The sequence below is a fragment of the Dromiciops gliroides genome, chromosome 1 (genome assembly GCF_019393635.1).
Source record: "Dromiciops gliroides isolate mDroGli1 chromosome 1, mDroGli1.pri, whole genome shotgun sequence".
In the NCBI taxonomy this organism is placed as follows: Eukaryota; Metazoa; Chordata; class Mammalia; order Microbiotheria; family Microbiotheriidae; genus Dromiciops; species Dromiciops gliroides.
Window position 1 is genome coordinate 59,544,099 of NC_057861.1, and position 22,883 is coordinate 59,566,981.

Consider the following 22,883-nt stretch of genomic DNA (forward strand, 5'->3'; position numbering starts at 1 on the left):
CAACTAAAGATTAGAGGCTGCTTTCTTATTGGCCTGGGAGAAATATCTAAAAAGGGCAGTTCAGAGGGGAGGGAGAACCTAAAAGGTCCCTCATATTTCCAGGACCCCAATATTAAGGTGAGTCACCCAAATGCTCCATATATAAAATTTTGGCCCTCATAGTTGGATTCTGGTTTCTAAGCTATTCTACTACCTAATTCTGTTTTACAGGTGAATTCATTCCATTGCCATTCCCAGTTATTATTAACTGTGTATTTCTGTCATCTTATTTTTATTCTATTTATCCTTCTCTCTCTCTTTTTTACCATGTCTTTTCTCAAAAGTCTCTTCATCTGGGCACTGCTTCCCTTAATCTGCCTTCTCTTTTATTATTGCCCCTTCTTTCTCTTATACCTTTTTTTCCCTTCTACTTCTCTGTTGGATAAGATAGGTTTCTTTACCTGAGTGTTCATTCTTTGAACTAATTCAGATGAGAGTGAGGTTCAAATGTCCCCTCCTATATTTCCACCTTTTTAGTAAAAGTTTTTTCTTGTATACCTCTTTTATATGAGATATTTCCCCACATTCTTCCTCTCTCTTCTTCCTTCTTCCAGTGCATTCTTCTTTCTCATCTATCCATTTTTTTTAGATTATCTCAACATAATAGATTAACTCCCATGTCCTCTCTCTGGGTAGACTCCTTATACCTTCCCTAATAATTGATAAAATACTTAGGAGTTACATGTACTAGTTTCCCTTATAGCAATGTAAAGAATTCAATATTATTAAAGACCTTATGATTTCTCTTTCAAGTTTGCCTTTTTATGCTTCTTTTGAGTCATATTTGAAAGTAAAATTTTCAATTTAGTTCTGGTCTTTTCCTCAAGAATGCTTGAGGGCAGCTAGGTGGCGCAGTGAATAGAGCACTGGCTCTGAATTCAGGAGGACCTGAGTTCAAATACGGCCTCAGACACTTGACACTCATTAGCTGTGTGACCCTGGGCAAGTCACTTAACCCCAATTGCCTCACATAAAAATAAAATAAAATAAAATAAAATAAAAAAGTCACTTGGTTCAGCTTCCTCATTGGGGCAGCTAGGTGGCGCAGTGGATAGAGCACCAGCCCTGGAATCAGGAGGACCTGAGTTCAAATCCGGCCTCAGACACTTGACACTTACTAGCTGTGGGCAAGTCACTTAATCCCAATCACCTCACCAAAAAAAAAAAAAAAAAAGAAAAAAAAAAGAAGTCATTGAAAAAAAAAAAGAATGCTTGAAAGTCTTCTATTTCATTAAATGTTCATTTTCTGCGCCCCCCCCCCCCAAGGATTATACTCAATTTTTCTGGGTAGGTTATTTTTAGTTGTAATCTTAGCTCCTTTGCCTTCTGAAATGTCATATTTCAAGATCTCTGCTTCTTTAAGTTGGTAGCTGCTAAATCTTGTGTGATTCTGATTATGGCTCTATAATATTCAAATGGTTTCTTTCTGGATTTTTAAAGTATTTTCCTCTTTGACTTGGAAGCTCTGTAATTTGGCTACAATATTCCCGGGAATTTCATTTTGGATTCTCAGGAGTTGATTGGTGGATTCTTTCAATTTCTATTTTATTCTTTCCTTCTAGGATACTGGGACAGTTTGCCTTTATGCTTTCCTGAAATATAATGTTAGGCTTTTTCCTTTGATCATGGCTTTTGGCCAGTCCAATAATTCTTAAATTGTGGGGGAAGCTAGGTGGCACAGTGGATAAAGCACCAGCCTTGGATTCAGGAGGACCTGAGTTCAAATCTGGCCTCAGACACTTGACACTTACTAGCTGTGTGACCTGGGCAAGTCATTTAACCCTCATTGCCTTGGGAGGGGAGAAGCTTGTTGATTGATTAAATATGTAGAGAGGATTGCTCCTCCAGTAGGAGTTATATTAAATGGTCCCTGAAGTCAATTCAAATGAGAATATTCTGTGATTCTAGGTGGTGAAGGGAATGCATGAACCTATTTTGTGGAATCATAGAATGCCAGAACTGAAGAGAATCTTGAATCTAGTCTAGACCTTTTATTTTATTTCCCTTTACATTTTGCTGATTTCTTTGGTTTTACCTCACATTCATTTCTGAGTATATCTTTCCCTCTTCTCTTACCCATTGAGTCATCTCTCGAACAAAGAAAAAAAAAAGAGAAAAAACCTTAGCAAAACCCAATATTTCCTATAGAACATATGATATTCCACACACATATTTCCCCGGCTCTGCAAAGAAGAGAGGGTGGCACATTTCTTAACTCTTCTCTTGTGCCAAACTCCATTGTTATAATTACAGAGCATTCAGTTTTATTATTTCCTTCTTTTTGTTTATATAATTGTAGTTATTGTGTATGTTGTTCTGCAGGTTCTGCTTTATTCACACCTCATTAGTTCCTATAAGTCTTTCCAAACTTGTATGAATTCCTTATTGTCATATTTTATTAGAAAGAACTAGCTAAAGAACTAGTTTCAAAACTAGGAAGATCAGAGTTCAAGTCCCATCTCTGATGCATTCTGGGTATGTGACTCCAGGGGGGGGTCCCTTCATCTTTCCATGCTTTAGCCAACTCTCTCATTCTATAAGCTGCAGGACTTACTGAACTTGTGGGGCTCTATTTTGTACCCCCAGAGTAGTTGCTTTTCATTTTACAGATGAGGAGCATGAGGCTTAGAAAGATTAATCAATTTGTTCAGCTAGGAAGTGGTAGAACCAGGAGAAGCAAAATGCCTGATAAAGAATCCGGTGTTGTTTCCATCCCACCACATTATCACTGGTGCGAGGAGAAAGATGAGCATTTGACTCCATTCATTGAACTTCTAAGAAGTCTTACTGTGAATCTATGCATTCACTGGGGTTGTTGTCTGAGATACAGGCACCTAAACGCAGAAGGATGTTTCACAGCCACAAAGAGAGGTCTGGTTTCCTGGTGAGGAGCATCCTAAGGGCTCCCTTCATGTCATTGTTCCTTAGGCTGTAGATAAAAGGGTTCAGCATGGGGGTGACCACTGTGTACATCACAGCTACCGCTGTGTCCTTTTGTGCTGTGTGGGTGGATGTGGGACTGAAGTACACTCCGATGATTGTCCCATAGAAGAGACAGACCACAGTGAGGTGGGAGCCACAGGTGGAAAAAGCTTTCCTCTTTCCACCAGCAGATGGGATCCTCAGCACAGCCACGAAAATGTGAATGTAGGAGATCAGGATGCCAATGAAGGGCACGACGGCTGTCAGTCCTCCCACTGTGTAGATCAGCAAGTCGTTGATGAAGGTGTCTGAACAGGCCAACTTTATCAGGGCACTGAGATCACAGAAGAAGTGGTGGATTTCATTGTGGCCACAGAAGGAAAGCTGGCTCAGGGCTGTAGTGTGTATAAGGGAATTAATGCATGTCCAGATCCAGGACACTGCTACCAGGAACACACAGACCCTTGGAGTTATGATCATGGAATAGTGTAGTGGGGCACAGATAGCCACATAACGGTCATAGGCCATGGAGGCCAGGAGGACACTGTCAGTTCCTATAAGCCAACTGAAGAAGAATGTTTGTGTTAAGCACCTGCCGTAAGGGATTGCTTTGATCTTAGATATGTGATTTACCAACATCTTAGGGATGGTGGTGGATGTGAAGCAGATGTCAACCAGGGACAAGTTGCTGAGGAAGAAGTACATGGGAGTATGAAGGTGAGAGTCGATTCTAATGGCCAGAATAATGAGCAGGTTCCCCAGCACTGTGATCAGGTACATAAGCATGAAGAAGAAGAACAGGAACCTCTCCTGCTCTGGATCATTTGAAAGGCCTAGGAGGATGAACTCAGAGACTCCAGACTCATTTCTCTGTTCCATGGGTCTATTGGGAAGCACATGTGGAAGAGAGACAAAACACACATTTTAAAAAGTCCATTTGGGGCAGCTAGGTGGCACAGTGGATGAAGCACTGGCTTTGGATTCAGGAGGACCCGAGTTCAAATCTGACCTCAGACGCTTGACACTAGCTGTGTGACCCTGGGCAAGTCACTTAACCCTCATTGCCTCACACAAAAAAAAAGTGCATTCAAAGTTGATCCAAATGGTTTTACAGGAATAAAATTAGTGAAGACAGAATTAAAAGAGAAATGGGATAGTGGGAAAAGAAAATATCACTGCTAATCATCTGAAACCCAACATTTTCAGGAAATGTACAGAGATGTACAACAAGAGGTATACCCTCCAGAAAATAAGGGGCCAAATGATGGAAACAGATAGTTTTCTGAACAAGAGTTGCAAAGTATAAATGACCACATGAAAACATGCTCCAAATCACTAATAATAGTAATAGAAATATAAATATAAATGAAAAGAACCCTGAAGTTTTACCTCCCATACTGATAATAGGGAAAGAAAGTTAAAGACAGGAACAGTTAGTCCTGGGGGACTTTGGTAAGTTAGGTATGCTGATGCACAGTTAGACCTGTGGACTGATATAAATACTTTGTTTTTCAATTTGGAATTGAGAAAAAGTGAAAAAACCCCTGTCCATATCCTTTATCCTAGAGATCCTGATCCAATGTGTGTATCCCCAAGTAAGTCAAAGACACCAATAAAAGTCCAATAGATTCAGAGATTTTTTAATAGCATCTTTTGTAAAATGAGGATAATAATAGCATCTACCTTACACTTATCAGATTGGCTAATATGGCAAAAAAGGAAAACAATAAATGTTGGAGAAGCCGTGGAAAAATTGGAACACTAATGCATTGTTGGTGGAGTTGTGATCTAATCCAGCCATTCTGGAGAGCAATTTGGAAGTATGCCCAAAGGGCTATAAAGCTGTGCATACCCTTTGACCCAGCAATACCACTATTAGGTCTTTTCCCCAAAGAGATCATAAAAAAGGGAAGAGGACCCACATGTACAAGAATATTTATAGCTGCTCTCTTTGTGGTGGCAAAGAATTGGAAATCGAGGAAATGCCCATCAATTGGGGGATGGCTGAACAAATTGTGGTATATGAATGTAATGGAATACTATTGTGCTGTAAGAAATGATGATCAGGCAGATTTCAAAAAAACCTGGAAAGACTTAAGTGGACTGATGCTGAGTGAAGTGAGCAGAACCAGGAGAACATTGTACACAGTAACAGCAACACTGTAATGATCAACTGTAATAGACTTAGCTCTTCTTAGCAGTGCAATAATCCAAGACAATTTCAAAGAATTCATGATGAAAAATGTTCTCCACATCCAGAAAAAAGAACTGTGGATTCTGAATGCAGATTGAACCATAGTGTTTCTACTTTTGTTTTTGTTGTTTTGAGATTTTTTTCCTTTTGTTCTGATTCTTTCACAACATGACTAATGCAGAAATATGTTTAATGTGATTGTACATATATAATCTATATCAGATTGCTTTCTGTCTTGGGGAGGGGGAAGGGAAGGGAAGGGAGGGAGAAAAATTTGGAACTCAAAATCTTATGAAAACTAATGTTGAAAATTATCTTTACATATAACTGGAAAGTAATAAAATATTTTATTTAATAAAAAAATAAAATGAATATTCCACCTTTCCATCAGATAGAACTGGTAAACTAGCAAAATATCAAATATTGTGCCAGCATCTATCCCTTAAGGGATACAGAGTACATAGTGACACCATGATTGTGGAAGCTTGGGGAGGTTGGGACCCAGATAATGAGTCTATGTTGTCCAGACTAACATCCAGGCCAAAGTCTGGAGGAGAAAATTAATGAGGTGGAACAATTAAGTAGAACAGGGTCATATACAACTAACATCACAGGAATAAGACAGTAAATGGACTGAATATATATGAATGAAAATATATTCTATACTATTTATAATGGCAGAGAATAACCACTTTGATTTCTTTAGAGAACCTAGTATCTGTTTACCTTATGGCTATTATAATGATTATTTTTATATGCTATTGCTATTATTATTATTAATATTTTTGGTGAGGCAATTGGGGTTAAGTGACTTGCCCAGGGTCACACAGCTAGTAAGGTGCTATTGCTATTATAAAATTGATATTGACTAATGACATATTATTATATATGTTTTTATATTTGTTCACTTTTTAATTTTAGACAGAATGAGAATTTATGAATAGAATGATTATGATGTAGAGACTGTAATATATATATATATATTTAATATATTTTAAAATGTTACTTGAAAAGTGTCTACCAAGCCAGACACCAGAGAGAGTAGTAAATGTGAGACGGGAAGAATTAGAGCAATAGAGAGGACCAATGATTCATAGGAGAGAATATACAGGAAGGGATCCAATAGTTAAACATATGCTCTCAGGTGACTATGAAATTACATAAAGAGTTGAACTAGAGGTCCTAATGCTCGGATGCAAATTTGAAATCAGAAGTATCATTGAGACTTGGTCAGGGGAGACTCAAGGCTAAAATATAGCTTTGAAAAGAAATTCCTTACTTAAAAGAAAAGAAGATACAAAGGATTGGTGGAGTAACCCGGTATATTCAGACAATATACTTATGTGAAGAAATCAAGGAGCTTTTGGGTTACTTGTTGACTTGTTGTAACAGGATTTCATAGTTACAAGGAATCTCAGGGGCCAGATAGAATCAGCTGTATTTGAGCAGAAATGCCCTCTATGGGGCAGGTAGGTGGCATAGTGTATAGAGCACTGGCCCTGGAGTCAGGAGGACCTGAGTTCAAATCCGGTCTCAGACACTTAACACTTACTAGCTGTGTGACCCTAGGCAAGTCACTTAACCCCAATTGCCTCACCACCCCCCCCCGCCAAAAAAAAAAAAAAGAAAAAAGAAGAAAGAAATGCCCTCTATAATATTCTCAGAAATGATCACACTACCCCCACTTAAAGACCTCCAGAGATAAGGAACTCACCATATTCTAGGGAAGCAACTACACTGCGCTTTCATCTAACTTACATATCTCCTTGCTGTTCAGTGGTTAAAAGCATGAGAGATTTTCACAAATGCTTTGCTAAAATCTGGGTGCATTAAGTCTGTAGCAATTGCAGCTAGGTGGGGTAGTGAAGAGAGTGCTGAACTTTGAGTTCAAATTTGACCTCAGAGGCTTAGTTAGTTGTATGATTTGGGGCAATTCACTTAACCCTTGTTTGCCTTAGTTTCCTCATTTGTAAATAATGATAATAATAGGGACAGCTAGGTGGTGCAGTGGATAAAGCACTGGCCCTGGATTCAGGAGGACCTGAGTTCAAATCCAACCTCAGACACTTGACATTTACTAGCTGTGTGACCCTGGGCAAGTCACTTAACCCTTATTGCCCACAAAAAATAAAAAAAATAATGATAATAATAGCACCTACCTCCTACGGTTGTTGTGAGGATCAAATAAGACAATTGTAAAGTGCTTGGCACATATGATTAGCATTATTTAAATGTTAGCTATTATTATTATCATCTATATGCCTAGTAATCCTAGAAAAAATGAGATCATCCCTTTAACTATGTATTTGTGACTGTCCAGGAATCAAAGTCAAGGTCAGTATGGGGTTTGGAATCTCTTCCTTTATTTGATTTTTTTTTTTTTTTTTTGCGGGGCAATGGGGGTTAAGTGACTTGCCCAGGGTCACACAGCTGGTAAGTGTCAAGTGTCTGAGGCCGGATTTGAACTCAGGTACTCCTGAATCCAGGACCCGTGCTTTATCCATTGCGCCACCTAGCTGCCCCCTCTCTTCCTTTATTTGAAATGCAGGACAACAGGTTTCCTTATCAAGCCCTGTGGAAGCTCTCCCTTTTCCACTGTCTAGAAAAGATCACTGTCGGTGGCACAGTAGTCACATCCTTTAGAACTTTTCATGACCCAGGGATGGAAATTCATCCAGTTCTGGTCACTGAGATTCATTGTGGGCAATTGGGTACTCTCTTACTATCCTCTCACTTATGCTGACTTTCAACTTCATGTTAGAGATACTTGCTCTGTCTTTCTGAATCTACTCCTTGTCTAAAGATCATTCAACTTGGCAGAGAAGATAAGAACAAAATAATAATTCATGAATCCTTCCTTTGCTGTCCTGTATGTCTGGAATGATCTCTTTCCCCATCTCTACCTCCTGCTTTCCCTGGTGTCCTTTAAGTACTGACTAAAATCCCCTCTTCTACAGGAAGCCTTTCCCAACCCCTCTTAATTCTAGTGCCATCTCTCTCTTGATTATCTCCAATTTATCTTGTATATATTTTGTTTGTACATAGTTGCTTGCATGTTCTCTCTCCCATTGGCGTGTAAGGTCCCTGAAGGCAGGGACTGTCATTTGTATCCCCAGTGCTTAGCATAGTGTTTGGCGCATAGTAGGAGCTTAATACATGCTTATTAACTGGTTCTCAATTATTCATTTTCATTATGCTAGTCTCCCTGACTCGACTGATAGTCCCCCTATATTCTTTCTTTTGTCTTCCTCTCTTTCTTAAAAGACCTTTAAACGTTCTTTTTTCCTTATTAGACTTCACCATGTCCAACTCTAAGGTCTAGGATTCCTGAAAAAAATTCTTGTGGAATTGGGACATTTCTATCCATTATGTCCTTCTTTCCATCTCCTGAATAGATCTTTTCAAAATCTAAGGTGGTCAGTACTTTCCCTTTGGACCTTTTTCATTCTCTTTAGACAGCTACCTCTTCTTTTCCTCCTTAGACTGTTTGCATCTCAAGAATTCCATTTTACAGAGCTTCCCAATCCTCCTTTCCCTGTAGCATTTTTTTTTTTCAGGACAATGAGGGTTAAGTGACTTGCCCAGGGTCACACAGCTAGTAAGTGTCAAGTGTCTGAGGCTGGATTTGAACTCAGGTTCTCCTGAATCCAAGGCCAGTGCTTTATCCACTGCGCCACCTAGCTTCCCCCTCCCTATAGCATTTTAAGACATGGCTCCCAAACCATTCTCCTTCTTAACCTATTGAAATCTCCTCTCCCAAAATGCTTCAGACAATGCCAACATTTCTTATCCTTCTTTATCACAAATTTTATGTTGTTGTGGTCACATCTTCTCAAGATTCCCATTACTTCTACCTCAGCAACCAGTTATTCCTTCTTAGTTATAATTGGGTTCAGAATTGTAATTTCTCCCAACACCCACCTTACGGTTTCCTCTACATTTTGAGAAAACAGTTACTATCACAGTAGATAAAACTATATCAGCTGGTGTGCTTTGGGCAGAAAAAGAGTATTTTTTGGTCCAGCACATGTCTCAAGAATCCCTATCATTTCATACCCAGCTGCCAAAATTGTGATTAGTTTCCCTAACTATTCTTTTCTTCTGGACAAATGGCCTATAGCATGCAAATACAGCATTATGTGTCTCTTTCTCTCTCCACTGATCCTAAACAAGTCAAAGCAAATCAAGTTAAGACAAGCATTTATTAAACGTCCACTCTGTAACAGACACTATTCTATGCTTTGGGCATTCAAAGACAGGATCTCAAGAACCTCACAGTCTAGCAGGGGAGACAATATTTAAACAATTATGTTCAGAGAAGATAAATACAGGATAAATTAAAGACAGTCTCAGAAAGAAGGCACTAAGATTTAGGGGGATAAAAAAAAGCTTCTTGCTGAAGGTGTGAATTTATCTGAGACTTGAAGGAAGTTGGGAAATCTAGGAGGTAGAGATTAAGATGGAGAGGGTTCTAGGCACAGGGAACAACAATTGAAAACATCCAGAGTCTAAAGATAGTGTCTTATGGGAGGAACAGCAAGGAGGCCAGTATAACAGAATCACAGAAGGGCAGTGAGATGTAAGAAGATTGGAAAGTTAGGAAGGAGTCAGGTGATGAAATGCTTTAAAAACCAAAGAGAGGGGGCAGCTAGGTAGCGCAATGGATAAAGCACTGGCCCTGGATTCAGGAGGACCTGAGTTCAAATCCAGCCTCAGACAATTGACACTAGCTGTGTGACCCTGGGCAAGACACTTAACCCCCATTGCACCACAAAAAAACCCCAACAAAACAAACAAACAAAAAAAGCACCGCCACCACCACCACCACCACACACACAAAAAAAAAACCAAAGAGAGCATCTGTCACCTGGGAGATGGAGTGTCTTGTGTGAGGTATAACAAGGAGGCTGGTGTGACTATATCATGGGGCATATGGGTGGGGGGAGGGAAGAAAGATTTAGGTTCAGAAGACTGGAAAGGTAGGAGGGACCCAAGTTATGAAGGGTTTTGAATGTCAAAAAGAGAATATTATATTGGATTCTGGAAGTGATAGAGAGCCATTGGAGATTATTGACTAGGGGTGCTTTAGGGTGATCAGTCAGATTTGCACTTTAGAAAGATCGACCTGACATTTGAATGGAAGATGGACTAGAATAGAGAGAGACTTGAGGCAGAGAGACCAAACATTAGACTATCACAATAGTCTAGGAATGAGATGATGATGACTATATTATGGTGGTGGCAGAAGAGGTAGAGGTAAGAAGGGGGAAAATAGGAGTTGTTATGAAAGTGGAATCAATAAAATTGGGCAACAGATGGGATATAGGGGGTTATAGAGTTAGGAATTGAGGAGGGTATCTAGGTTGTGAGCCTGGGTGACTGAGAGCGTAGTGGTGCATTGTCTAGTAATAGGAAAATCAGGAAGAAGGGAGGGTTTGGAAAAAAGAAGACAAGTTCAGTTTTGGATGTTGAGCTTAAGATATCTAAGGGTCATCCCACTTGAGATATGCAATAGGCAAAAGGAGACATGAGATTAAAGGTCAAGAAAGAGGTTGGGGCTCATGATAATCATCCGCCAAGAGAGGATAATTGTAGCAATGGAAGCTGATGAGATTGCCATGTGAAATAGTATAGAGAAAGAACAGTACTAAGGACAGATGCCAGGTGAACATCCATGGTTAGTGGATGTGACCTGGATGAAGATAACAGCAAAAGAGACTGAGAAGATGCAGTTGGACAGGCATGGGGAGAACCAGGAGAGATCAGTGTCACCAAAACCTAAAGAGAGGAAAATATGAAGGAGAAAGAAGGTAACAGTGTCATAGGTTACAGAATGATCAAGAAGGATGATGACTGAGAAACGGCCATTACAATGGGCAGTGAAGAGGTAGTTGATAACCTTAGAGAGAGTGGTTTCAGTTGAATGAGGATGTCAGGAGCCAGATTGCAGAGAGTTAAGAAGAGAATTCGAGAAGAGGAAGAGAAATCATCAATTGTGGATGACCTTCTCAAGGAGTTTAGTGAAAAAGGTAGGAGAGACATAGGATAATGGCCAGCTAGGATTGATGGTGAGGATTTTTTGAGGTTGGGGGAAAACAGTTCGCAGGAGGGAAACAAGAGACAAAAAAAGATTGAAGATGTCAGAGAGTAGGGATAATTCAGGGAGCTATCTACTAGAAAAGATGGGATGGAATGGTCTCCCTTGTTAATGTAGAGAGGTTCAATGAAATAGAGGTACAGGAGGAGATCACAGCAGAAGGCATCTGAATGATGTGAGAAGAGGAGGAGGAGGAGGAGGAGAGAAGAGGGAGCTCTCATCAAATGACCTCATTTATTGCCATGAAATCAGAAGCTAGGTTCTCAGCTCAGAAGGTTTGGGGAGGCAGAACTGAGGGAGGTTTGAAAAGGAATGAAAAAGCTTGAAAAAGAGATTGTGTTAAGTGGGACAATGAATTTATTAGGGAGATTGCTTTACCTCAATGAAAAACTAGTTGACACTATATAAAATAAACATGTAGTAACCCCATATAGCATGATTTGATGTTGTTTTTTTGCCAACTTCATTTAGTAACCATTGAGTAGGGTCGAAGGCAGAGAGTGGGGGAAATAATTGAAGGGAGAGGTTTGGCAGGGCATGATCTTCCATATTCTATCCATAGGATAAGGTAGAAAGGGGTTTTCTAACAGAAGAGGAGAATATAGAGTTGAAATCACCTGGTAATTTATGAGAATATAGCAAAGGGGACTTTCTATTCAAGTCGGGGTTGATATTATATGGTCTTCCAATTCTGAAGTCTCTTATACTGATTCAGTAAAATGTGGCACCCAGGAGACATGTCAGGAAGAACTGAGTCCAAATCCAGCCTTAGACATTTACTATCTGTGTGACCCTGGAAAAGTCACTTATCCTCTCTCTGCTTCAATTTCCTTAACTGTAAAATGGGGATAATAATACTACCTACCTCTCAGGGTTGTTGTTGATGATCAAATGAGATAATATTTGTAAGGTACTTAGCACAATGCCTACTAGTAGGTACTTAACACATCTATCCATCCTTTCTTCCTTCCTTCCTTCTTTTCTTTTTTCCTTTCTTTCCTCCTTTCTTCTTCCTTCCTTTCCCTTCCCTCCCTCCCTCCTTTTTTCCTTCCTTCCTTCCAAATATGATTTAACCATGATAGAATGCAGTTCTTTGTCTTCTGTTGCTCTGGAATTCATGCCTAAGATTTTTGTGGGTTGTGACTCACGGTTGATGCACATTGATCAAGGAATACATTAAAACCCTGATATATTTTTAAGATGAATAGTTGTTAGGATGCTCCAGTGCAATTGCTTTTTTGAAACTAATTATAGGATTTTATATTTTTTATATTAATTTCCACTTAGATTCTATATTGTTAAACATTTTTAGGATTCAGATTCTGTTATCAAAATCAGTGATATTCTACTAAAATTTCTCACTATTCACAAATTTGAAAAACATGCCATTTATGGCTTCATTCAAGACATCAACAAAAAAACATTAAAAATCATAAGATCAAGGGGGCAGCTAGATGGTGCAGCTGCCCCCTGTCCTCTCATTTTAAAATGAGGTAACTAAGGGCCAGAGAGTTTAAATTCTGTGTCACTGGTCATGTGATGGCCAAGCCAGGTCTAGAATTCATGTTTAGATTTCCAGACTGAACTTGGTTTTTATGATGATGTAGCATTGTTTCTGTCTTTCTCTGCTTCTTTTGCTTCCTCTCCTCGAGATGAGGAGAGGGATAGGATGACTTTGCATTCTTAAGAAATCATTACAATCTTATATCAAAGGAATTGCAATAGCAAGAGACAAAAATTTTTTTTCTATTTCAACGACAGTTCCTGGCATATTTGCTCTTCCTCACATATATGGTTCTCAATCTCTTGTTTCCATGTCTTTGTACTGACTGTGCCCCATACCTGGAATTCTCTGCTTTCTTACCCAGACTTGTTGCAATCCTTGGTATCCTTGAAAACACAACTGGCATATCTCTTTACATGAAGTCTGATGCCTCTAGAAACCTGAATTCTATTCCCTTATCTCTCTTAAATGCCTTGCATTTTATCTAGTTAGAATGTGAACTCCTTGAGGGTAGCTTCTTGTGTCCCAAACACATAGTAATGACTTAATAAATACTGATTGATTCTAAGGCTCCTCAAATAATGTTCTGTGATCTATGTTCTAGGGTTCCTAGTTTGCTAGGTCTAACATTCCAGGTTTTATGTTCTAACATCTCTTCCAAAACAAATATTCTAGGATGAGAGTTTTTTGGATTCTGACATTATATCCCCTATATTCCAAATTCCCTCTTAATTGGAACACTTTATTTTCTAAGCTCCTTTCCAGTCCTACGCATCTCTGACATTTTATGTTTTCAATTCCTTTAAATCTTGAATGCCATATTACATGATCTAAGATCTCTAGTATTGTTTACAATCTTTGTCCTTTCAAGTTCTGATATTATGTCCTGTGTTCCATGGGTCCTTCCAGCTCCGAATTTCTATATTCTTAAGTTCCTTTTAGCACAAGTTTCTATGAGACTCCTTCACAACATTGCTTTGTAAGATAATTTCCCCCTGGAAATGAAGAAAAAGTGATGTCTGCAGATGCACTTACTTGGGTGTTTGGTCTGGCTCTTCTGTTCAGTTCCTGAGGAAGCCAGCTCTGTGCTTTCCCTATTCCCCCTTACGCAGGATATTCATCTAAGCCGTGGGTCCTTCCTGGTGAAAGAGGGCTTGAGACTTGAGCTGATGTAGTGTGTATGAGAGCAGGCATCCTCCTAGGGGACCCTAGGAGGACTGTAGAAGGTTTTTGTCAGAGCTTTTACAAGGACTCCCTGGACCCTAAGCCATAATTCCCTGAGCCCCTTGTTAGAGATCAGCACCAAATAATTGTCCATTCTTCACTCTAACCCCTTTGGACCAAACACACTTTTGGATAGGATTTGGCCCAAGTTTTTCAATTTGTTTTTCACAACACAGAGCTTCCAGGAATGTGGAGAGAACATGTGTTCCCAACTGTCCTTCAAGGAAGGGACCTTAGATCTTGACGCATAGAACACTAGAGATGGAAGGAGTCTTAGAACAGAGAACAGAAGATATTAGCAGTGAGAGGGATCTTCAGACATGGAATACATGTACTCCTGTGTCAAATGCTCTCTTGTGACATATTATCACAGGATTACAGATCTGGAGTCAGAAGGACCCTTAGAGGCCATCCAGTCCCAACCCCTCATTTTATGAATGAGGAAGCTTTAAAAAAAATAATAATAAGCATTGAGGGCAGCTAGGTGGCACAGTGGATAAAGCACCAGCCCTGGATTCAGGAGGACCTGAGTTCAAATTTGGCCTCAGACACTTGACACTTACTAACTGTGTGACCCTGGGCAAGTCACTTAACTTTCATTGCCCTGCCAAAAAAAAATAATAAGCATTTTTATTTATAGTTTTGGGTTCCAATTTTTATACCTCTTTCCCTCCTTCCCCTGTCTGGACCCCTTGTTGAAGAGGCAAACAATCATTTATGAGTTATACATGTATGATTATGTAAAACATTGCCATATTTGTCATTTTGTACAAGAAAACTTGATTAAAAGAAAAAAATGAAAGAAAGTGAAAAATAGCAAGCTTCAGTTTGTTCCAGCAATATCAGTTCTTTCTTTGGAGGTAGATAGTATGTTTCAAAAATAGTCCTTTGGGATTGTCTTGGATCATTGTATTGTTGAGAATAGTCAAGTCATTCACAGTTCTTCATCAAACAATATTGGTGCCTCTGTGCACCATGTTCTCTTGGTTCTGCTCACTTCATATTACATCATTTTATACATGTCTTTCTAGGCCTTTCTGAAGTCATCCTGCTTGTCAATTCTTATAGCGTAATGATATTCCATCACCATCATAAACCATAGCTTATTTAGCCATTTCCCCAATTGATGGGCATTCCTTTGATTTCCAATTCTTAGCCACCGCAAAAAGAACTGCTATTTCTCTCAATTTCTTTTCTCTCTTTTCATTCCCTTTACTTTGTTAGCTATAAGTATCTGTAAAGTTATTGTTTCATTTAAGGAAACCCTATTTCTTAATGAAGCACAGGGAGCAGTGTGAGAATATTATTACCAGGGGCCTCCTGCTGAGAGAGCATGGGTTGACCTTTCTAAGGTTGATTTAGTGTCTGGAAGTATAAGGAATTAATTGTGATTTGGGGTTTCTATGACCCCATCTTTGGCTAAAATTAGAAACCTCTGCACACGCCCATGCTTGCTGACCTAATACGGACACCCGAATGCCTACATGGACCTGGCCAAATTATAATGAGGGAAGCCCCGCCATGACGAGAAGCCTGGTGACGACAAGTCGGGTGGTCTTCGGCGTCCAGGAACTTGTCTTTGTACAGCCGCCTGTTAGTTCTGTCAATCAGGCCTGCCAGCCAATTAGCTTGGGGCTGTGAGTGTGGACATCCCTGTTTCCTGTGGGAAAGGGGGCTTCTGGGAGAGAGAAGTGAAGAGAGCACACTTTGGCATGCATGAGAGAGAGGGAGAGATGCTGCGCAGCTGGTTCTCTTTGGAGCTGCTAATTCTGGGTGGTGGTGAGTTTGCAGGTTGTATTTTTTTCCTTCCCCTATTCCGTTTTTCACTGTCCCTAGCTTTATTTTTTTTATTTTTTAATTTTTTTGCGGGGCAATGGGGGTTAAGTGACTTGCCCAGGGTCACACAGCTAGTAAGTCAAGTGTCTGAAGCCGGATTTGAACTCAGGTACTCCTGAATCCAAGGCCGGTGCTTTATCCACTGCGCCACCTAGCTGCCCCTGTCCCTAGCTTTATTAACTTCACTTGTGTTTTACATTTGTTCCCATTAATAAACCCTGTTTTGTTTATTGAAAAGAGGCTGTTAATCTCTTTTCTTACCCAATATTATGGCGAGCCACCCAATTAACTCTCCCCATACTAAATTTGGCCCTTACAGAAGTTACCACACATCAACATGAGACTACCCTCAACCAATCATCTTGAAACCGTGTGTAAGGCTGTTCCTGCTGGTGGTTGGAACCTCCTGGTGGTGGCAGAAGAACCAGGCTGGGTTGAACTCTGATCTCTCCTCTAGGATAGATAGATTTTCCTATTCTTTCAGAGACACTTGTTCTCTCTCTGCTAACTTCTAATATACTTTAATAAATGTTCAATGCCTAAACTGTTGCTAAAACTTCTAATTTATAAGTAAATCCCAGCAAGCTTTCCCCACACAGGGGACAGGTAAGGTGACTACACACATTTAGTTTTACCCGTCACACTGCCAAAGTGATAATTTCAAAGCCCAGATTTTACCATATGGCTCTTTTGTTCAATGATCTTTAGTGGCTTCCTATTCATTTTAGGATACAATATATATCCCTCCATTTGGCTTTTAAAGCCTTCACAACCTGACTCTAATCTACCTTTCTAGCCTTATTTTATATGATTCCTTTTCAGTCACTCTTCAATACACCCAAACTTACCTTTTTGCTGTTCCTCACATATCACTCTCCACCTCTTATCTCTGTCTCTTTGCACAGATAGTCCCTCATTCTTTGAATGCACTAAAGTACTCTCTAGTATGGTTGAGTCAATTCACAGCCCCACCTTTCTTTCCATAGCACCTCTGACCCTGACTATTTACATATTTATCATTTTCAATTTGCTGGATATGAGTTGAAGCTTTAGATTTATACTGATTTTCATTTCATTTCTTCTTTGTGACATGGAGCAATCTTTTGTATGGTGGATTATAATTCACAGTCTCTCTCTCTCTTTTTTTTTTTAAAGAAATCTTTGTTTAGAGATTCCCTTATTGATGGGGATTTACTTTGTTTTCAGGTCTTTGCTACCACAGAAGTGCAGCTGTTAATATTTCATTGTATATATATGAAGGTTTTCTTTATATAAGATGATGCCTCTCCCTCCTTAAGGTGTATACTTAGCTTTGGAAATTAGGGGTCAATGATACTTTAGTCTCTTCATTTGCATGATTTCAAATTGCTTTCCAGAATGCTTAAAATAATTTGTAGCTTTACTAATAAGTAAGGAGTGTTCCTTTATTTCCACAGTTATTTTTAAATTAAAAAAAATATTTTCCTTGAGATTTTAGATCTTTTGTACCTCTAAATTAACTTTTTTTATTATTTTGTCTAGCTCTAAGAGCTAGGTAGCATAGAGTGTCAGGCCTGGGAACAAGAAGCCCTGAGTTCAAATCTGGCCTCAGACATTTACTTTCTATGTGACCTTGGCCAAGTCACTTAACCTTTGTTTGCCTTAATCCACTGGAGAAGGAAATGGCAAGCCACTCCAGTATCTTTGACAAGAAAACACCAAATGGGGTCACAAAGAGTAAGGCATTATAGAAACAAGTGAACAACACCACCAAGTACAACACAAGGAGTTGTCCCTTTACTTTATAAATAAGGAAACTACAGACCAGGTTAGGAGCTGGGAAGAACTAAAACCATGCATTTGGACAATTGGTTCCATGCTCTATCCATCACAATGCACTGCCTCTTGGGCAAGTTAAGAGGTGAACAGTTTGAATCTCACACTAGAGAAGACTCAATGAAAATCTTTTGTCACAGCAGTGAAATTGCAGTGTGAGAAAGCCCAGGAGGATGTCTCATAGTCACAAAGAGAGGTCTGACTTCCTGGTGAGGAGCATCCTCAGGGCTCTTTTCATCTCATTGTTCCTCAGGCTGTAGATGAAAGGGTTGAGCATGGGAGTGACCACAGTGTACATAATGGCTGATACTGTGTCCTGTTGTGCTGTATGGGTGGATGTTGGGTTGAAGTACACTCCAATTATTGTCCCATAGAAGAGACAGACCACAGTGAGGTGGGAGCCACAGGTGGAGAAAGCTTTCCATTTCCCATGAGCTGATGGGATCCTCAGCACAGCCACAAAAATGTGAATGTAGGAGATCAGAATGCCAATGAATGGGATTAGGGCTGTCAGTCCTCCCATTGTGTAGATCAACAAGTCATTGATAAAGGTATCTGAGCAGGCCAACCTTATCACCACACCTAAGTCACAGAAGAAATGAGGGATTTCAGTGTGGCCACAGAATGAGAGTTGGGTCAGCAGAGTAGTATGTGTCAAGGCATTAGCACAAGCCCAAAACCAGCACATTGCCACCAGAAGGGCACAGACCCTTGGGGTCATGACCATGGTGTAATGTAATGGGGCACATATAGCCATGTAGCGGTCATAGGCCATGGAGGCAAGGAGGGTGCTATCTAATCCTGCAAACCAACTGAAGAAGAACACTTGTGCCAGGCAACTGATGTAAAGAATTGCTTTGTTCCCAGATATATAATTAACCAACATCTTGGGGATGGTGGTGGAGGTGAAGCAGATGTCAACCAGAGACAAGTTGGTAAGGAAGAAGTACATGGGGGTGTGGAGATGTGAGTCAGTCATAATGGCCAGAATGATGAGCAAGTTCCCTAGCCCTGTGATCAGATACATAAGCAGGAACACAAGAAACATGAATCTGTCCTGTTCTGGCTGATCTGAAAGGCCCAGGAGGATGAACTCGCAGACTATTGAATGATTTTCCCCTTCCATGGGTCTGTTGGGAAACAGATGAAGAAAGAATGAAATAAAAATTTAAAACAGTCCATTCAAAGTTCATTTGAAATCTTTTTTTCCCCATTATAATCAGAGAATATGGAGTTAAAAGACATATAGGATAGTAGAAAAATATTTGTACTAAAGAAAGTATCAAAGCTAATAGACTATGATGTGAAATATACAGGAAATCAACAAGATCCTACCCAAGGGCCATTTACCAATTGATAAATGGCAAAAGGATAAACAAACATTAAAAATAAATAACCAGGGGCAGCTAGGTGGCACAGTGGATAGAGCACTGGCCCTGGAGGACCTGAATTCAAATCCAGCCTCAGACACTTGACACTTACTAGTTTTGTGACTCTGGGTAAGTCACTTAACTCCAATTGCCTCACCAATCAATCAATCAATCAATCAATCAATAACCATATGCTAATTATACAATTATAGCAAATAACATATAATAAATTATAATTATAACAAAATTATAAATAGCCACATGATATCATGCTCTGAATCACTGATAATAATAGAAATGTGAATGAAAAGAATTCTTAGTTTATACTTGACACTCTGAATATTGGCAGAGATGACAAAAGAAAAGAATGCTAAGTGTTGGAGGTACTATGGGAAGATAAGCATGGTTATATACTTTTGGCAGAGATGTGAAGTGACCCAAATATATTCATTTTCAATTTGGAATTGTTCAGGGTATTTGACTAAACTGCTCATGTCCTTCATCACACAGATCCCATTACTGAGCATATATCCCAAGGAAGGCAAAGGCAACTATAAATATCTAGTACATACCCCAAAATTCATAACAACATCCTTTGTGGTAGTAAATACATGAAAAGAAGGTAAATAAATGACTCTTAATCTTGGAAGTTTCTTATTATTTTGTCTTACTCTAGTAAGTAACCCTTTAATAATTTTCCCTTAATTTTATAGATAAGAAAATTAAGGACCAGGAAGATAAGTTCAGGATCATACAGCTAGGAAGAAGTAGAAGAAGAACTGGAACCAGGAATTCTGATAGTTTGTTCTATGCACTGTCACAACAGGCTCTTTTGTGTGTAAGTCAAGTGGTGAACAGAATGATTCCCAAACTAGAAAACTCACTGGAAAAGACAGGGAGCTAATGGAGCACATTGACCACAGAAATGTCATATTCAGATGTATATTTTACCCGAAAAAAATTACTTTAGATTCAAGGTAAGAATAATGTGTGAGCCATCAGCATAGGTTTATAATTGGTTGATTTGACTTAAATATTTTTGTCAAAATCTAGGGTTCAGTCTGGAAAGGTGGGGTAGGAAAATGACCCTAGTGGTCAGGGAATGTGTGTCTGATGTTTAAGAACCAGTCAATTTGAGTTGAGAGAGTCTCCTCACCAGATTGCACACAAGATGTTGTTTTTTAAATCACAGCATCACTCAACAAAGTTATAGAGGAATTGCAATCTACATCGGTGGAGGGAGTATTATGTACATGAAATAAGGGAGTTTAATGTTCAGTTGGTCATCTCTACCATTTTCACCTCAAAATTAGGTGGGGTCATTTATTTGGTTCCTTGACAGGTATTTTATCTACAGAGCCATGTTATACTCTAATCCTTTGCATTGGATGGGAAGATTTGGATCTGGAGACAATACCAACTTCTGGTATGAGGCACAGAAAGGTTCCTCTGAGTCCTTTGTGCAACACCTGATAACATGGTACTGGATTTGTAAAATTGATAAGCATGCCAGAGACCACCAAGTTTCAGGTGTGCTCAACTATTCCTGTACTTAAGGAGACCCATGTAGTTTGGATTCTAAGACTGTAATAGCCATAGACACTGATGTGCTTCTTTCCTTTGAAAGCAGATCTCTGCTTTGGAAATGACTAGATCTGTTGAATGATGGAAATACCAAATAATTTGGCAACATTTGACTAATGAGGGGTACATTAATACAAATACCAATGCCATCACTGGGGGAGCTTTGTGAGTCTGGGACTTGGGCAATGAATAGTTTTTTGAGACTAAAAATTGGGTTGAAGTGTTTCAACCTTATGATGGTGTGGGATAGTATTAAGTAATTTAGGGGTATCTGCATAGAGGATGTCATGGAAGTGAGAAAGCAGAGGACTTGAGCAGATATAGACTAGTATACACACATGTATATTATAGCTGAGAAGAGATTCTTTGCTTTTCTATAATGAACTTGTAGGTCTTGATTTTATTGCTTTGTATTTTGTTACAGTATGAGCTACTACCAGAGCAGGTAGGAAACATAGGCCAGGGAGCATAAGAGCATTAGAGAAACAATAATTCACAGGGGAAAGTGTCCTAAAAGGAAGCCTACAGTAAAGACTATGGCCTCATATGTCTATAAAAAGCACAAAGTGAGGCTAAGTACCAAGATAAATTAGAGGTCTTAACAATAGTATGCACATTTTTAATTGTATCACTGAGACTTGGTAGGGTGAGACCCATGGCTCCAATGACTTTGCTAAGGGATACCTTATACAAAAGAACAAAAGACACCAAGGGATGGCCAAATAGCACCATATATTTAGACAATATACTTATGGGAGGACATCTAGAAAATAGATAGGAGTAACCAGGTGGATGCAACTTTCATCACTATGGGGATGTCTCAAATCCTCTTATCTAGCCCTAAGCTTTTTCCTGATTTCTAGTCTTCTATTACAACTGCCAACTGGACATCTTGAAATGGACTTCTCTTTTTAGTTATTTAGTTGTTTCAGTATGTCTGATTCTTTGTGATAACATGCAAATAACAATGTGCAAACCATATACATACAGGATACATTTGGGGTGGTCTCATTGGGAAGGCACTAAGATTAAGGAGGACTGGAAATAGCTTCTTTGAGAAGATAGGACTTTAGCTGAGCCTTGAAGGGAGTCACAGAAGCCAGGAGGTGGAGATGAGACTGGAGAGAGTTCTAGGCATGGAGGCCACCCAGTGAAAATGCTTATATTCAGGAGACAGAGGATTTTATGTGAAAATAAAGAAGGAGGCCATTGTCACTAGGTCTCAGAGTACCTAGACAGGTATATGCCCCTGCAGACTTCTCACTTGGAACTTCCTTCTGCCCCTGTGGTCTCCTCTTCTAATTGTTGAAATCCTCCTGCAGAGGTGTAAGATGTAAGAAAGTGGAAAAGGTAGAAAGGGTCCAAATTATGAAGGGTTTTAAAAGCCAAGCATGAGATTTTATACTTGATCTTGAAGCCAACTGAGAACCATTTCAATAGAGGCAGTGATGTTGTCAGGCCTGTCTCATAGGATGACCAAGCTAGCAGTTGAATGGAGGATGAACTGGAGTGAAGAGAGACTTTAGATAGGGAGACTAACCAGCAGCCTCTTTTTCATCTTATGCAGCTGTGATGTTCTATATTCTAAGTTCCCTTTGAGCTTGAATATTTTACATTCTAAGATTTCCTCTGGCCCTATTCATATTTTGAGTCCTTTCTGTCTTTGAAATCAAATATTCTATGTTCCAACAACCCTTCCAGTCTAGAACTTCTGCCTTCTCAAATCCCTTTTAGCAATAAGTTTCTGAGATTCTTTGAGACACATTCACAACATTACTTTGTGAGACAATGACCTTCAAATGAACAGAAAGTGCTCTCTGCCTCTGTACTTACTTGGGTGTTTGGCCTGGATCTCTTCTTCTGTTCTTGAAGGACCAAGCTGTTGGCTTCCCTGGACCCCTACTGATACTATAAGAGTTTCAAATTGGTAACTAGCCCATGCTGTGGGCTTTTCTAGGAATAAAAGGGCTTGGGGCTTTGACTGAGGTGATGCTCATGAGAGCAGGAGTCTATTCTGTTCCCTAGGAATGATGTGTGGGGATCATGGTAAGTATTTTACAGGGAATCCCTGGACCCAGGGCTCCAATTCCCTGAGCCCCTTGTTAGAGACAAACACTAGATAATTGTCTGTCCTCCACACCACTTTGGGCTCTGCTTCCTTTGGGGAAGAAGTTGACTTAAGTTTTAAAATTGCTTTTCACCATGCTGCTCTTTCAGGAACATGGAGAGCAACTTGTGTTTCTGGTTCTCTTCCAGGAAAGGGATTTCAGATCTTGGAGCACAGAAAAGTTGGAAGTG

At 39.6% G+C, this 22,883-nt stretch overlaps 2 protein-coding genes across 2 annotated transcripts; both read right to left on the minus strand.

Annotated features, from left to right (window-relative positions):
- Positions 1-2,892: 2,892 nt before the first annotated feature.
- Positions 2,893-3,840, minus strand: LOC122745097 (olfactory receptor 1361-like). The gene has a single exon (XM_043990402.1). The coding sequence runs from the start codon at positions 3,838-3,840 to the stop codon at positions 2,893-2,895; it is 948 nt and encodes a 315-aa protein (XP_043846337.1).
- A 13,975-nt stretch (positions 3,841-17,815) lies between these two features.
- LOC122736103 (olfactory receptor 1361-like) lies at positions 17,816-18,757 on the minus strand. The gene has a single exon (XM_043978124.1). The coding sequence runs from the start codon at positions 18,755-18,757 to the stop codon at positions 17,816-17,818; it is 942 nt and encodes a 313-aa protein (XP_043834059.1).
- Positions 18,758-22,883: the final 4,126 nt, after the last annotated feature.